General features: G+C 40.4%; 1 protein-coding gene across 2 annotated transcripts in view; it reads left to right on the top strand.

The window, feature by feature from the left end:
* The window catches only part of LYN (LYN proto-oncogene, Src family tyrosine kinase), a 94,604-nt gene that overhangs the window by 22,646 nt on the left and 56,628 nt on the right, over positions 1–15,330 (top strand). Inside the window, exons 2-4 of one of the 2 annotated variants that reach the window (XM_084620921.1) lie at positions 12,948–13,021; positions 14,872–14,920; positions 15,012–15,117. In XM_084620921.1, the coding sequence (XP_084477047.1) occupies positions 12,953–13,021; positions 14,872–14,920; positions 15,012–15,117 (224 nt within the window). In that variant the 5' untranslated portion in view covers positions 12,948–12,952. Of the gene's footprint in view, positions 1–12,947; positions 13,085–14,871; positions 14,921–15,011; positions 15,118–15,330 lie in introns of both variants that reach the window. The other variant, XM_084620920.1, reaches the window with a different exon arrangement.

The following is a 15,330-nucleotide window of genomic DNA, read 5'->3' as shown; positions in this document are numbered from 1 at the left end:
ATAATCCAGTGCCAGGAATTTACTCTTCAATTTCAGTTGGAAATGGAGTTTTCAACCTAATCAGTTGTGAAATGTTGTTGTGTGCCACTAAATATAGCTTTATTTCACTTCAATGTTGGATCCATTTTAGTGGTGGGGAAAGTGATTCCATGTGTGTAAAATATAGTTTTTATGGCACTTTAAATCTGTAAATTGCTTTGGGATCCTTCCTAAACGTCGTCAGTATGATGATACAATTTTGTTTTTACCAGTGGTCCATTTTATCTGATCCCTTTTGAAGATTTGGCTAAAGTTGTTAATTCTGTTATGACAAATTAATACCTTGTTTCCCCTTCCTCCTTCTTCAAGAACATTAAATACAAAGGAAAAAAGTAAAAAAAAGTGTAATTGCCTAGGGACTGGTGAAATTGATTAATTCATTGGTGATATTGATTCAAAATCCTGGAGGATGCAGTTCAGGCAAAGAATTTCAATAAAATAAAGTGTTACCACATCAGAAAACAGATGTTGGCTTATCATAAAACACAAGTTTAATATTGGTGCCAGAAATGACGACATAAAGCTGGAACATGTTCCTAATTCTTTAAGTCCATAATTCATAAAATCCATTATGTAATTCTTTACGAATTTCTATAATGTTAACAACATGGCAACCTCTCTGCGGAGAGATGTTATTTTAATATTTTATTAAAAGAAACAAGGAAAAGCTGAATTTATGGTTCATATAAATTCCGTTGTCCTTCCCTTTAATTAAAGCTACTTTTATTTCTTTTCAAAATAATCTTTCCATCTTTCAAATTGTAGTAATGACATGATTATAGGTCCTATTTAATACTCCTTGTTTATGTTTTGCCTGGGTAAGGAATGATATCAGGCCAAGTTTCTAACGAGTCTAGACAAAAGGTGAGAGGGATTTATGGAAAGCCAAAGGAGTTTTGCCTGGGAAGGAGTTTTCTTTAGGCCCTTGTAAGGGTTACTTCCACGTAGAGATGGTCTTGTTGTTATTATAGTAGTGCCTTAGTGTCCTAACCAAGATCGGGATCCGATTTTGCTTGGTACTATATAAACATAAAGTACATGTATGAGTAAATTGCAGTCAAGAGGTGTGAGTGCAGAACTAGTAGAAATACCCAAGCTTGCTTTGGTCAAAACTAGTTCAAGTAGCAATAGCAGTGAAGTTGTGGCAGCATGGGCAGAGGTCACTTGTGTACATACTGAGGGTCCTGGGTGGATGGGCTAGCGTGTAGAGCCACTTCACTGCTATTGTTACCCAAGCTAGTTTTGATCTAGCTAGATCAAAGATTGCTCAGGTATGCCTACAAATGCTGCAATCACACCACCCAGTTGCATGGTAGCGGGGAGAAAGTCCCTGTCCCAAAGAAGAACTGTAATTTTAGATGCAAAGCCCTCTCAATAATTAGTGTCCCAAATGTGTGCATGGCTTCTTAGTAGCGTCCCTTACATCCAAGACATAGTTGGAAAACTAAGTCAGTCTTTGAAATGAAAATCATTTATTTTACTGTGTGTTGAATGAATTGTGAGCACTATAGCGCGCACATCTTTGCTGCTTTGTGTGTGATAGAGGTCTTCTGGTTTATAAATAGAAAGGGTACAGTTTATTATATTTCACTTCCTGATTCACTAATGAATAATTCCCTGTCAATGCTATGTTCCCATGAACTGTTCTTTGCTCTGTTCCTTTTTAACTGCTAAAAACTCCAATTTCAGCAATCTTCAGTTGTCTTCCTCTGTGCAACATTGCTCAACTCCAGGTTATGCAAGTTTTAAAAAAATATTTAGCAGTCCAGTGGCTCCTTTTACCTTAGTAACACAGTGAAGGACAACCTTCCACTGTAAATATTTGATTAGGCTTTTTATGAGCAAATGAGTAATTTGTTAAGAATGATAAGACTATAGCTTGAATCTTTGTTTTCTACACTTAGTTTTATCCATATGCTCCATGCTGTCTGGAAATACATAGTAAATTATCAGAGGGGTAGCCGTGTTAGTCTGTATCCACAAAAACAATGAGGAGTTCAGTGGCATTTTAAAGACTAACAGAGTTATTTGGGCATAAGCTTTCGTGGGTAAAAACCTCCACTTCTTCAGATGCACAGTAACTTTTGGTTCCTGCCCCAGACAGCTTACAATAAAAAGGCCCTATCTTGTTCCCAATGAAGTCAGTGTGAATTTTCCATGTGCACAGGATTGAACCATAAATGAAATGATACTGTCGAATAAACAGGAAGAAATTTGGTCTGCAATCTGTGCATATATCATTGGGAGATCATCATGGAAAAGTGAAGTGTTTAGATATTGTAGTGATGGGTTTTATGCAAGTATCATATGATCTAATAGATTTGTAATTTTAAAGGTGCATAACATGGGAATTTTGGATTTTGAGTTGAGTGTAAGCAAGTTTAAGAAAATCCCATGGTACCTTCATAACTTATTTCTCAACCTATATAATCCTTTACTTTGATGGAGTTACACTAGGAATTAATACGTCCCATTGTTTTTGGCTGGCTCCAAATATATACATATTAAAATATAATTTGGCTTTATCTCATTTTTCCCAGATAAAGATTAGGAAAAGTGCAAGAATTTTAGAAATGTTGTTATCAGAAGAGAGACCAGGTACAGTAATGGACTTCAGAAAGACGCTAACTCTCACGAAGGTTGCCAAGTGTCTGGTTTTTGACCGGAAAGTCCAGTTGAAAAGGGAACCTGGCAGTGTCTGGTCACCATGGGGCAGAGGGAGGCACCAGGTCATTAACCTGCACCAACTCCTGCTGAGCCGGCGTCGCCACCTCCTACCTGCAGGCAGGCAGGCACAGCTCCCGTGCCAGTCCTGGAGCAGATGGAGTCCTGCTGGGGGGTGGGGGAGAGGGAAGAGGTGGAGACGATCCAGTGACAAGTGGGGTGGGGGAAAGCAGCGAGTGATGGGGAAGGGGGAAGAGGAGTGGGTGGGGGGCAGGGCCTGGGGAAGATGTAGAGCAGGGGCGGGGCCTTGGGATGAAGAGGCGGGGTGGAAAGGCAGGGCCTCGGGGGGTCTGGTTTTCAGCCACTAGAAAGTTGGCAACCCTACTTCTCATGTCAGTGGGACTGATGTCACAGGCAAAAGATTCTTGGGACCAATTCAGATCTCATGTAAAATGGTGCAAATTCATTAATTTCAAGGGAGCAGCCCATATTTGCACCAAGTCTGAGTACGGGGCTCTGCCTGGTAAAGTCTGAGTAGAGTTCAGCCTTCACTAACACTTCACATGTTGAATGGACTGCTTGTGGGGAGGGGAGGAGAGGAGAAGCATGATATGGAAATGCAGTGCCCTTTAGTGTAATGTTCTGTGGTGCATGTGTGTCTGCCAGGTAAGGGATTGGATTAAAATGAGGAGGGAATATGAGGGTGGTGGGCTGGAATGAATAAGAATGAATTAAATAAAGAGGGGATTAAAATAGATGAGACTGGAAGTGAATAATATATGCATAAGGATTTCAGCAGAAAGTCAGTCAATGTTCCAGAGGCGATGTTCTGGAAACTAGTGTAAAAGGGAGATGTAGGAAAGGAAACAAGGTTAGGGTGAAGATTGACTCAAAGATTTCTGGGCTTGGGTGCCCAGGGAACGTCCTGAGTTAATGAGAATGGAATCAGAAACGTGCAGTAGGCCATAAATCCTTTTTATGAGCCGTGGTGGAATATAGAATCATAGAAATGAAGGGCTGGAAAGGACCTTGAGAAATCATCTAGTCCAGCCCCCCGCACTGAGGCAGGACCAAGTCAAGTTAGGCTGGGCAAACACCTGTCAGGGATGGTCTATTTCCAGTGATTCCACAATCTCTATTGGAAGCCTATTTCAGAACTTAACCACCCTTTTAGTCAGAAAGTTTTTCCTAATATCCAGCCTAAATCTCCCTTCCTGCATATTAAGCCTATTACTTGTTCTCCATGTCTGCTGAAGGTAGGACAAGAATTGATCACAGTCCTCTTTATAACAGCCCTTAATACAGGGTGGGCAAACTTTTTGGCCTGACGGCCACATCAGGATTCCAAAACTGTATGGAGGACCGGGTAGGGAAGGCTGTGCCTCCCCAAACAGCCTGGTCCCCGCCCCTCCCACTTCCTATCCCCTAACTGCCCACCTCAGAACTCCTGACCCATCCAACCCCCCCTGTTCTTTGTCCCCCTGATCGCCCCCTCCCGGGACCCACTGCCCCAACAGCCCCCCCTGGGATCCCACCTCCTATCCAACCCCCCCTGCTCCCTGTCCCCTGATTGCCCTGACCCCTATCCACACCCCTGCCCCCTGACAGGCCTCCCAGGACTCCCACGCCTATCCAACCACTCTCTGTCCCCTGACTGCCCCCCGGAACCTCCTGCCCCTTATCCAACCCTCCTGTTCCTCACCCCCTTACCATGCTGCTCAGAGTACCAGGACTGGCAGCCACGCCACCTGGCTGGAGCCAGCCATGCCGCCGCACAGTCTAGAGCACCAGGGCAGGCCGGCGGCTCTCGCAGCTGCACTGCCTGGCAGGAGCTCGCAGCCCCGCCACCTAGAGCGCTGGCGGTATGGCGAGCTGAGGCTGCAGGGAGAGGGGACAACAGGGGAGGGGCCGGGGGCTAGCATCCCTGGCCTGGAGCTCAAGAGCCAGGCATGATGGTCCCACGGGCCGGATGTGGCCCGCTGGCTGTAGTTTGCCCATCTCTGCCTTAATATATATGAAGGCTGTTGTCAGCTCCCTCATCAGTCTTCTCTTCTCAAGACTAAACTTGCCATTTTTTAACCTTTCCTCATACATCAGGTTTTCTAAGCCTTTTATCATTTTTTGTTGTCCTCCTCTGGATTTCCTACAGTTTGTCCAGAATATTAGCCTTTTCCACAAATGCACCATATCGTTGACTCATATTCATCAGATGCTTTTCCAGAAGGACTACTACATAGCCAGTTATTCCCCATTTTGTAGTTGTACATTTTATTCCCTCCCCCTCCCCCCAGCCCCAGTGGAATACTTTGCAATGTCTTTATTGAATTTCATCTTGTTGAACTGAAACACATTCTCCAATTTGTCAAGGTCCTTTTGAATTCGAATCCTGTCCTCCTCCAAAGTTCTTGCAAGCCCTCTCAGCTTGGTGTCATCTGCATATTTTATAAGCATACTCTTCATTACCCAAGTCATTAATGAAAATATTGAATAGTAACAGACTCGGGACTGACACCTGCGGGACCCCACTAGAGAGAGACTCCCAGTTTGACAGAGAACTATTCATAACTACTCTTTGAGTGTGGTCTTTCAACCAGTTGTGTACTTACCTTACAGTAACTTAATCTAGACTGCATTTCCCTAGTTTGCTTATGAGAATGTCATGTGGGATTGTGTGAAAATCTTTACTAAAATCAAGGATATCACAACTACTGCTTCCCCCATCATTCATTAGGCCAGGAACCCTGTCAAAGAAGGAAATTAGGTTGGTTTGGCATCATTTGCTCTTGACAAATCTATGCTGGCTATTCCTTATAACCCTATTATCCTCTCGGTGTTTACAAACTGTGTGTTTAACAGTTTGTTCCAGTATCTTTCCAGGGATCAAAGTTAGGCTGATTGGTCTATAATTTCCTGGGTCATCTTTGTTCCCCTTTTTAAAGATAGGTACTATGTTTGTTTGCTCTTCTCTTGTCCTCACGGACCTCACCCATTTTCTATGAGTTCTCAAAGATCATTGCTAACATTTTTGAGATTGCTTCAGCTAGCTCCTCAAGTATCCTAGGATGAATTTCATCACACCCTGCCGATTTGAATACATCTAAATATTCTTTAACCTGTTCTTTTCCTATTTTGGCTTGTGTTCCTTCCCCCTTCTTGTTAATATTAATTGTGTTGAGTATCTGGTCACCATTAACCCTTTTTTGCGAAGGCAAGCAAAATAGGCATTAAATGTCTCCGTCTTCTTGATGTAATCTATTATTAGCTTTCCTTCCGTGCTAAGTAGAGGACCTACACTTTCCTTCATCTTTCTCTTGCTCATAACATATTTAAAGAACATCTTCTTGCACCTTTTATGGGAACTGGCTTGAATAAAACAAAAACCTAAATGTTTTTTAAGATTTGAATTCATGAACCCGCAAATTTACTCCCTCCCTATAGCCCCTCCACTCTACTAACATTCGTTCTTACCGTTGTGTTAGGCAGCAGGTTTAAAAGTACGCTGCCGGACCCAAGTAAATCTATGCTGAGCCCTAGTGCCTTGATTTAAATTTTTCTGTTGTGTTCTCTGGAGGCAGATATGCTACAGACTGCATCAAGTGACAGTGTACCAGAAGTGTGATACTTTTAGGGCCCTAAAAGATGGAAGTGAGCCCTTACTGTGGAGTTGGTCCTTATAACACAGGCAGGAGAGAGCTGCAGTACTGAAAAACAGGGTCCTAGAAATACTCTGGTAAGAGGAAGTGGTCTTTGCTAGACTGGACAGGAGAAAAAAGGTCACATGAACTGAATTTCCAAACCTTTTAAGGTTTTCCCATCGCTACTTTTGCCTAGAAAAGGAGGCTTCAATATTTGAATAAATCTCTTTTAGATGGTTATGATGGAGACACCAAGAAAACAAGGGTTATCACTGGAAAATTTTAAATCGTGATTGGTTTTTTCAGAAAGACATACTCTAGTTCAAACTTGAATTAATTCAGGGAAGTCCTCTAGCCTGTTTTTATACAGGAGGTCAGACTGGAGAGTCAGGCAGCCTGGGGAGGCAACTGGCCCAGTAGTCTTGAAGCCCTGGGCTCCCAGGCCTGGGGGCAGTCTGTATGCCCAAGAGCCCTAGACCCTGCAAGCACATTGCAGGACTTCCAGGCTCCCAACTCTGTGGCAGAAAGGGGTTCCAAGCTCTGTGCTGCGGAACAAGGAGCCTTCATTCCGAGAACCCAGTTCTGGCTAGAGCCAATTCTCCCTAGGCTTTTGGGACTTCAAGGCACCTGGACGCACTGCAGGGAGCCAGAAAGCCCTGGCATGGTGAGGCTACCTGGAAATATGGATCCTGGAAACCTGGAGGACCCTGGCTCCAGTGCAGTATGAATGGTGGGACTCTCAAGCAGCACGCCACGTGGGCTGGCAGGGAACCAGGCAGATTTCTGACCGAAACCTTCCCGTGATTCACTAAAATTCATTGAACCTGATTTGCTTTCATGAGACATTTTGGGTTTAATGAACCAGCATTTTCCAAGAAAATTTTGTTTTGTTAGGAAATTTCCAACCAGCTCTATGTCTGGCCTTATAAACTCTGAAAAGAGAACAGAACAATCAGTGTAAAAAGCCACACTGAGAGAAAGTGGGATGAAAGTGGGAAAAGACTAGATAGAGAGATTTTGTTTTCAGTTTTCTAAGGGTATACTAATACAATTTAAAATTATAAAAAGATGCACTTACCTGTCACTTTAATTTAACCTTTTTGGAATGTCCAAGGGGAAAAATAAGTTGTTTTCAATTCTAGATTCAGAGTTCTAAATGCAAAGCATTGCCCAATGATGACTTTTTGGATCTTGGATTTTAAAAAAACAACAACATTGTTCCTTCACAGCAGATTGCACAGTTAAGATATGAAATATAATTCACAAAAACAAATATTTTAGTCTCCTGCAACAGGCAGGCAGTAGAAATAACTGTTTAGATTATTATAACTTTAAACAATAAAGAGTTATTCTACCATCTATAAAGCTTCCAATGACATATAAATGTCTTATTTGTACAGTAAGTATCCATATAAATAGACATTTATTAAGAGTTATCTATATCTTATCACAGCTTTGGGATTGTTTAGTCAGCTCCTTGAATAGTTACTATTAGGCAGTTTGCATACTGTATGTTAGTGCATTTACTAACTGGGTGATATTAATTTTATAACAACTTTTAAAAAGCTATTCTAAAAATATTTTAGTCAGTTTATACAAAGATTAAACTAAAACCACTCTAAGTGATTGAAAAATGTGTTGGGATTTGAGAAGCATTTTAGTAAAACGTGATTGGTTAAGAAAAGCCCAAGCATTCAAGTTGATTTAGGAAACAGTTGTTAACTCACAGCATAATGAATATGTATAACAAACATCACTAGAAGAGGCAACCATAAAAATATTGAAAAATGTGTAAGATATAGATGACTAAGATAGACAAGCACTTAGAGGAAGCAAAATATCACAGGCTACAGATGCGGTAGTGGATGGACCTGTAATGGTCATGTGATCTTCCACTATGCGTATTAGGCTAAAATATTTGTGGTTTTAGTTAAATTACATTGCTGGTACTGAAGCAAAAGGCAGATAGAACAGCTGTGTTTGTCAGAAGGACAGCAGCTTTTAAAATCCAAACAAGCACATTGTAAGCAGTTTCTGGTCCCTGATATCTACTTGAAATCAAAGAGAAAGCTAAGCAAAGAGAAGAGATAAAATATTACTGGGGTGAGATGATATGCTGGCAGATGATGATAATTGTCTTGAATTCTTTTTGAATCCTACATCTTTGCAGGCATCAAAAGAAAGGTTGGTGATTATGAAACAACCTATTGTTAGAGGAAGCTCATAGTTATCTTTGGTGTGTGTTTGAAAGAGAGCAGTCATGTCTTTTAACTTCATTTTACCTTTTAGGCCACGTAATAAAATCAGATGCTTTTATTCAATGATAATTTAAGTCAAATTACTTAATTAGGTATCTGCTTATAGAAGTTATCCTCTCTTATATAGTTTCTTCTTATCTACACGTGGAGCATCTTTCATGTCTAAAAAAGTGGACGGGAAAATTGATTAAAAGCACTGATGAACAGTAACATCTCACCTATTGTAAAACATTGTGGGAATGAGAAACGTCTGTAAAGGGATTGAAAGTATTTCCTTTGTTGTACAAGTGATTCTTATCTCAGAAGAACAAATACTCTAATCTGTAACAATGTTGTACTTCTGAACAGTTGAAAGCTTATCAAATTCTCCTTTTAATACCAGGAAAAAAACACTTGCCTCTCACAAAAGATTAAATTTACCTGATGTTCATTGAGGTAAATGGGGAAAAAAGTCATGCAAATAAACATTTTACACTAAATGCAATATTCATGCATAAATCCACTTTCCCCATACTTTCTACAGAAATATACTATAACTTAAGAAATAGATATGCTTCATTCATTACATATTTCACTACTTTTTGAGTAATGTATTTTTACTGGGGTTGACTGTTTATATTTTAAGGGTTAAAAGGTAATTGCATAGTATCAATATTTTAAAATTCATCACTTTTAGCATATGGCTGGTCAAAATTTATCTTACAATGTCTGCTGTTAAGATTAGCTTTATGGAGTTTTTATTCTCATGCCATTCTAAGGACCTTCCTGCTCAGGTGCAAGAAGTCTGTTTGCTTTCAATGTATAATGTTTATCAGCTATAACATCTTGTTTAAAATTCCTATCTCAGCATCTTGACCATTTTAAATGTCTTGAACTCCATACGCAGTGATGCATAAAATACTGGGAATACCCATGGAAATACATGATCCCAAGGCCGTGGGAGAATTCATAGAAACTCTAATTTCACCGTTATAGTATCAGAATAAAATGCAATAAGTGGCAAAATTCCTAACATGTCTTTAATATTTTTCAGTTGCTTTATGTGAAATGAGGTTTTCAGAATCTTCATACACTTAATTAGAAATCCTGTGAATTAATTTGCCTGAAAGTTAAACGAGCACTTCATTTACCTTAATCTATTGCAGTTTTTTCAACTGCTTCTTTAGAAAGATTTGAGAGACTAATTAATAAAGGACAGGTAAAGGGCTCAATCCTATAAGGAACTGAAATCCAGATCCACAAAGGTATATAGGCTCCTAACTTCCATTGGACTGGAATTCTTTTGTGGATCTGGCCCAGGGTACCCCTAACTCCCACTGAAATCAATGGGAGTGAAGAGTGCTTAGCGCCTCTTTGGAAGCGATTAGTATCTTGCAGAATTGGACCCTCAATCTGTAACACATTTGTGTTCTAGTTTATCATTGCTAAAAGAATGAGAAGTACTTTTGGCACCTTAGAGACTAACAAATTTATTTGGGCATAAGCTTTCGTGGGCTAAAACCCACTTCATTGGATGCATGCAGTGGAAAATACAGTAGGAAGATAGATATACACAGAGAAAATGGGTGTTGCCATAGCAACTATAACAAGACTAATCAATTAAGGTGGGCTATTATCAGCAGGAGAAAAAAAATCTTTTGTAGTGATCAGCAGGATGGTCCATTTCCAACAGTTGACAAGAAGGTGTGAGTAACAGTTGGGGAAAAATTAGCATGGGGAAATAGTTTTTACTTTGTTTAATGACCCATCCACTCCCAGTCTTTATTCAAGCCTAATTTAATGGTGTCCAGTTTGCAAATTAATTCCAATTCTGCAGTTTCTCATTCGAGTCCGTTTTTGAAGTTTTTTTTGTTGGAGTATTGCGACTTTTAGGTCTGTAATTGAGTGACCAGAGAGGTTGAAGTGTTCTCTGACTGATTTTTGAATGTTATAATTCTTGATGTCTGATTTGTGTCCATTTAAAAAAAAAAAAAGAATAAAGCTTATGCCCAAATAAATTTGTTAGTCTCTATAACAAACAAGTACTCCTCATTCTTTTGACTGATACAGACTAACATGGCTACCACTCTGAATCTTATTGTTGCTATGAGTTTAATCTTGGATGATGCATCTGAAGTATATGTTACTAGGTGGCTGAAATTTAGTTGTTTGTGCAAAATATTCATCAAATGCTTTTACTGTCACCATTGTGAATGACACAATTACAACTAATGTTAACATCCTTTTTTAACTTTTGGGGGGATGGATCTTCAATCTCTCTTCTTTCCCCCTCCCACCATAACATATATTTAAGGTCCCTGCATCACATTAATCCTTTCCATCTCCAGTGCATATAAGGCTCTGAACTGGGAGTCAGGGTTTCTTTTCCCTGCTCTGCCACTGATTAGTCTTTTTTAAATCAGTGGGTCTACTCACCTGCTTAAAGTTAGGGCATGTGCTTGACTACTTTCATGCCAGTTTTTTATGAGTCTTCAACTTCAGGTTGTGGTTTTGTAGGTGCAAAATTGTGGGCACAGATGTTAGTTAACATGACTGAATACCTGATTTATTCTGGGTGCAATCAGGTAGTTAGACATCTAATAATCAGATATGCACACACAAACCCCAGCTTGCCTACCCATCTGCATGTTTGTCATGTTCAAAAGTGCAAGCGAGTTTTGTATGCCCACAATTAATTGTGCCTGAAAACTTGGAGGGTGTTCTTAAATGTTGAAATCCTAAAAACTTCTGTTAGTGTCTCAAATGAAAGACGATGTGTGTGTGTGTATATATATACACCATATGGAATTGGAGATTGGGGGGATTTCCAATGGAATTTTCACAAAGCAAAAATGAAAGCATTAGAGGTTTCCTATTGTAAGAAAAGATTCCAACAGAAATGCGGTCTCTCCATCTTACACTGGTGAGTGGAAATGCTGCAATCATTGATATGCCAGAACTGAAAACTGCACTCACTTTTCTTGTGGAATGAGGGCCCTTGGGCATTTTTGTTTTTAATTTAAGAGAACACAAGTGACTAGGTGGTTTGGAGATCAATGAGCTCTCAATTGGTCACTGAACTTAATGTGCAATGACCAGTGAGTTTATTCATGGACACCCAAACTTTGATATCAAAGGGCCACATCTAATTTCCGCAAAACAGGGCAGACTGCAGCTACCCTCATCTTTAATGTAGAGGAAGAGGTGCAGCCCACAGAGACTATAGGTCCCAACGTCAGGGCTGGCTCCAGGCAGCAGCGTTCCAAGCAGGTGCTTGGGGCGGCAGTTAGAAAGGGGTGGCAGTGTTTCCACGGCGGTGGCAATTCGGCGGCAGCTCCTCTGCCCCGCCGGCCGTGGCAGCAATTCGGCGGCAGCTTCTCCCATTTGCCGTCCGCCGGCACTTTTTTCCACTGCTTGGGGCGGCAAAAACTATAGAGCCGGCCCTGCCCAACATGCAGTGCTCCATCTTGACCTGGGTGGAAGGCTACAACTGGTGGGAGCATAACGTGTTGTGCTGTATTTCTTGAGGGCTGCCTCTCAGGCCAGGTCTACACTTGATATCTGTATTGGTATAACTATGTCGGTTAGGGATGTGATTCTTATTATAAAATTATTTGTATTATAAAAATACATAAGCCCTATTGTGGATGCAATTATACCACTGTAAAAGTGCCTTATAGGATATGGTGCCCTTGTGGTATGGAACAGTTATGGCACCTTTACACTGATATAACTGTATCCACACTAGGAGAGTTGTATCTCTTTAACCATATCAGTATTGTTAAAGAGGCACAACTTTCTAGTGTGGACAAGGCCTCTGTACTAAAGATGTGGGAAGACACGAGACCTGGTGTGGAATTCAATGGGCTGCTTCAGCTCTTCAGGCTGTGCTTTGGCCACCCCTGGTTTACTTGCATCTGTCGGTGCCCCAATCCCATTTCATAAGGCTGTTTGACATGTAAACACTTCTTTTTGGTGTCTTCAAGGCAAGTCCTGTGACAAATAAAGATAGTTACTGCCCTACAAAGGAGGAAGATAATTTGTTACAGGTGCTTTCTCAAGAAATGCATAATTACTTGGGTGGATTAGCAGTTGGGTTCCAGTTACGTAGATACTAGCAGCTGTACCCAGACCGTCCTATCTTGAACTGACATAAGGACTACCTTGGTATAGAACGTATTGGGGGAACTACTAAAGCAGTGGTTCCCAACCACAGGTACATGTATCAATACTGATGCCTGAAGCTTTTGTAATTGTTGCTCAGCTATTGTGAATGGAAAGAAAGTTTTTGTTACATAGTCAGATGATTGCATGAAAAGCTACTTGGTTATATAATAACACATTTTTGTTTAATACCTTTTTATTCCAACAGGAAATATGGGATGTATAAAATCAAAAAGAAAAGAGACTCTGCATGGAGATGGGCTAGATTTGAAGAACCAACCAGTACGTAAAACTGAACGAACTATTTATGTGAGGGATCCAACGTCCAATAAACAGCAAAGGCCAGTAAGTAGATAGTCTCAGGGGAGAATTCCAATAGCAAGATCAAAGCATGACTGGCATGATTTAAATTTAAATAAAAAACGCATGTAGAACCTAAAATTAATCATTTTTGTCTACAATTTTGCTTTGTAGTGCTGTGCAACCTTACCGTCAAAGGGTATGCCATATTTTAAAAAGCCCTTGGCGGTTTATTTCTTTGTAAATATTGGCTCGGCCTTCTTTTTATAGAGAGCAAATACTCCCTGATGTGGTATGTTTGATGCTTTCAAGGAATGCTGAGTGACTCTGAGGAAGTCTGAAATAGTTTAGAAATAGTTCTAAAAGCAACAATATCTTAGAAGCGTTTTGCACTTTTAAGCTCATAAGAATTGTAGAGCATCAGAATTTCTTTATAAAAGCACCACGTCTTTATTTTTAATGTGTAGTTCTGCACTGATAAGGAGTGTACTGTTGCATGTTGTTCTAGTACAGCAAATCTTGACTTCTCACCTCTCTCCATAAGCATATGTGGACTGAAGGGCAGCAGAATGGATGCAATTCTGCTGTACAGGGCAGAGCAAGCCAATTGAAAACCCCTGTGTGCTGTGGAGCAGTGCTCTATCCACAGTAGTGAAGGCAGGCCACTGGTGTAACTCATGGGTCTGCTACCATGCAGGTCCACTAGTAAAACCCCGCTCCTGAGTAGGGGGAAACACAGCATCGTCTGCCAAGTATTTCTGCAGCCAGGAGGGGGAAGGATGCCATGAAATCTCCTGTGCAAAACCTTACAAGACGATCTTGTATAGAGGAGAAGATATGGACCTATATGCATTTTCCACCCTAAATTGGCAAAATATAAGGATTGTTACCGTCTGGATAAAAATGAAATAATTCCTTTTTCTCAGTTGCTTAGTCAGCAGTAAACATGTTTCCCCATATCTCCACTCAGTTGGCCAGATCCTCAGCTGGTGTCAACTGGCAGAATTCTCAGTAAAGCTATGCTGATTTATACTAGCTGGGGTCTTGACCAGGTGTGTTTTATGAATGAAATCTCATGGACAGCAACACTGGAAAATTGCAGGCATAAGAAAATCAGATTCTGCAATTTTTTAATCGTTACATTTTTTTTGATTCCCCCCCACCCCCCGAATCAACTAAAAGTAAATATTTTTAATAGGGCTGTCAAGCGATTAAAAAAATTAATTGCGATTAATCACAGTTTTTATCACACTGTTAAACAATAAATTTTTGGTGGTTTTCTATATTTCAAATATAGGTGTGGGGCTCTGTCCTGGGGCTTCTGCCCCCCGCCGACAATGCCTGCCTCCCTGCTAAGTATGCGATCAAGGCATTAAAAAAAGTAATGCAATAATTTTTGTTTTCAGTTAATTGCAGGCGTTAACTGTAATTAATTGACAACCCTAATATTATTTTTAGCTTTCTGAGGGCAGCACCTCACACTGATAATTATTGCTCTGTCGGCCTGTTAAAGTAGCTTTGTCAAAGGTCAGTGCAGCAACAGCAAAGCTGTGAATTTTCCACTTCGCTTTTCAGCTTGGTGCGGTGTGAGCTGATAAGTTCAAAGTCTAGTTGGGACTTCTTCAATGTTTACTTTATCATTTGCCTTTAAAATTGCACAGGAAAAATAGCCACATGCTTCTTTTTAATTAAAGTTTTGTGGATATTGTCTTAGAAATATTTAAGATGACGCCACACCAGCTGAAGAATCTTTTATATATTATGTACTGTGCATATAATATATATAATCATAGTGATCTCCAACTGCTTAATTAACAAATATTTTGTTGTAGGGGAATACAGAAATGCACCTTTTACCAGGGCAGAGATTCTGTAAAGAAGGTATGTTTCCATAAGAACGCTAACAACTTGTGATAGCCGTATACAAACAAATATAATAGTAAGAATGTCACTTGGCTTTCTGCATTAATAGACGCGGAGGAGCATGGGGACATTGTAGTAGCCTTGTATCCTTATGATGGAATTCATGAAGATGACTTGTCCTTCAAGAAAGGAGAAAAAATGAAAGTTCTTGAGGAGTAAGTAGAGCAGTGTTGGCTGTACTGTACGTTTTCTGTGGATATCACTACATCCCTATATAGATGTTGTTTTTCTCTTTCTGTCTCTCTCTCTCTCTCTCACACACACACACGCTCTCAAACTAAAGGAAAAAAGCTCCTTTCCATGTGAAAGTGAAACTGGGTCCTTCCTCCCAGCCCCTGTAACACTTGGGCAGTTGATTGGGTGAGGGT

The sequence above is a fragment of the Lepidochelys olivacea genome (assembly GCF_965140295.1).
Source record: "Lepidochelys olivacea isolate rLepOli2 genome assembly, chromosome: 2".
Classification (NCBI taxonomy): domain Eukaryota; kingdom Metazoa; phylum Chordata; order Testudines; family Cheloniidae; genus Lepidochelys; species Lepidochelys olivacea.
The sequence above is the reverse complement of the archived record's forward strand: the minus strand, read 5'-3'. Positions and strand labels throughout refer to the sequence as shown.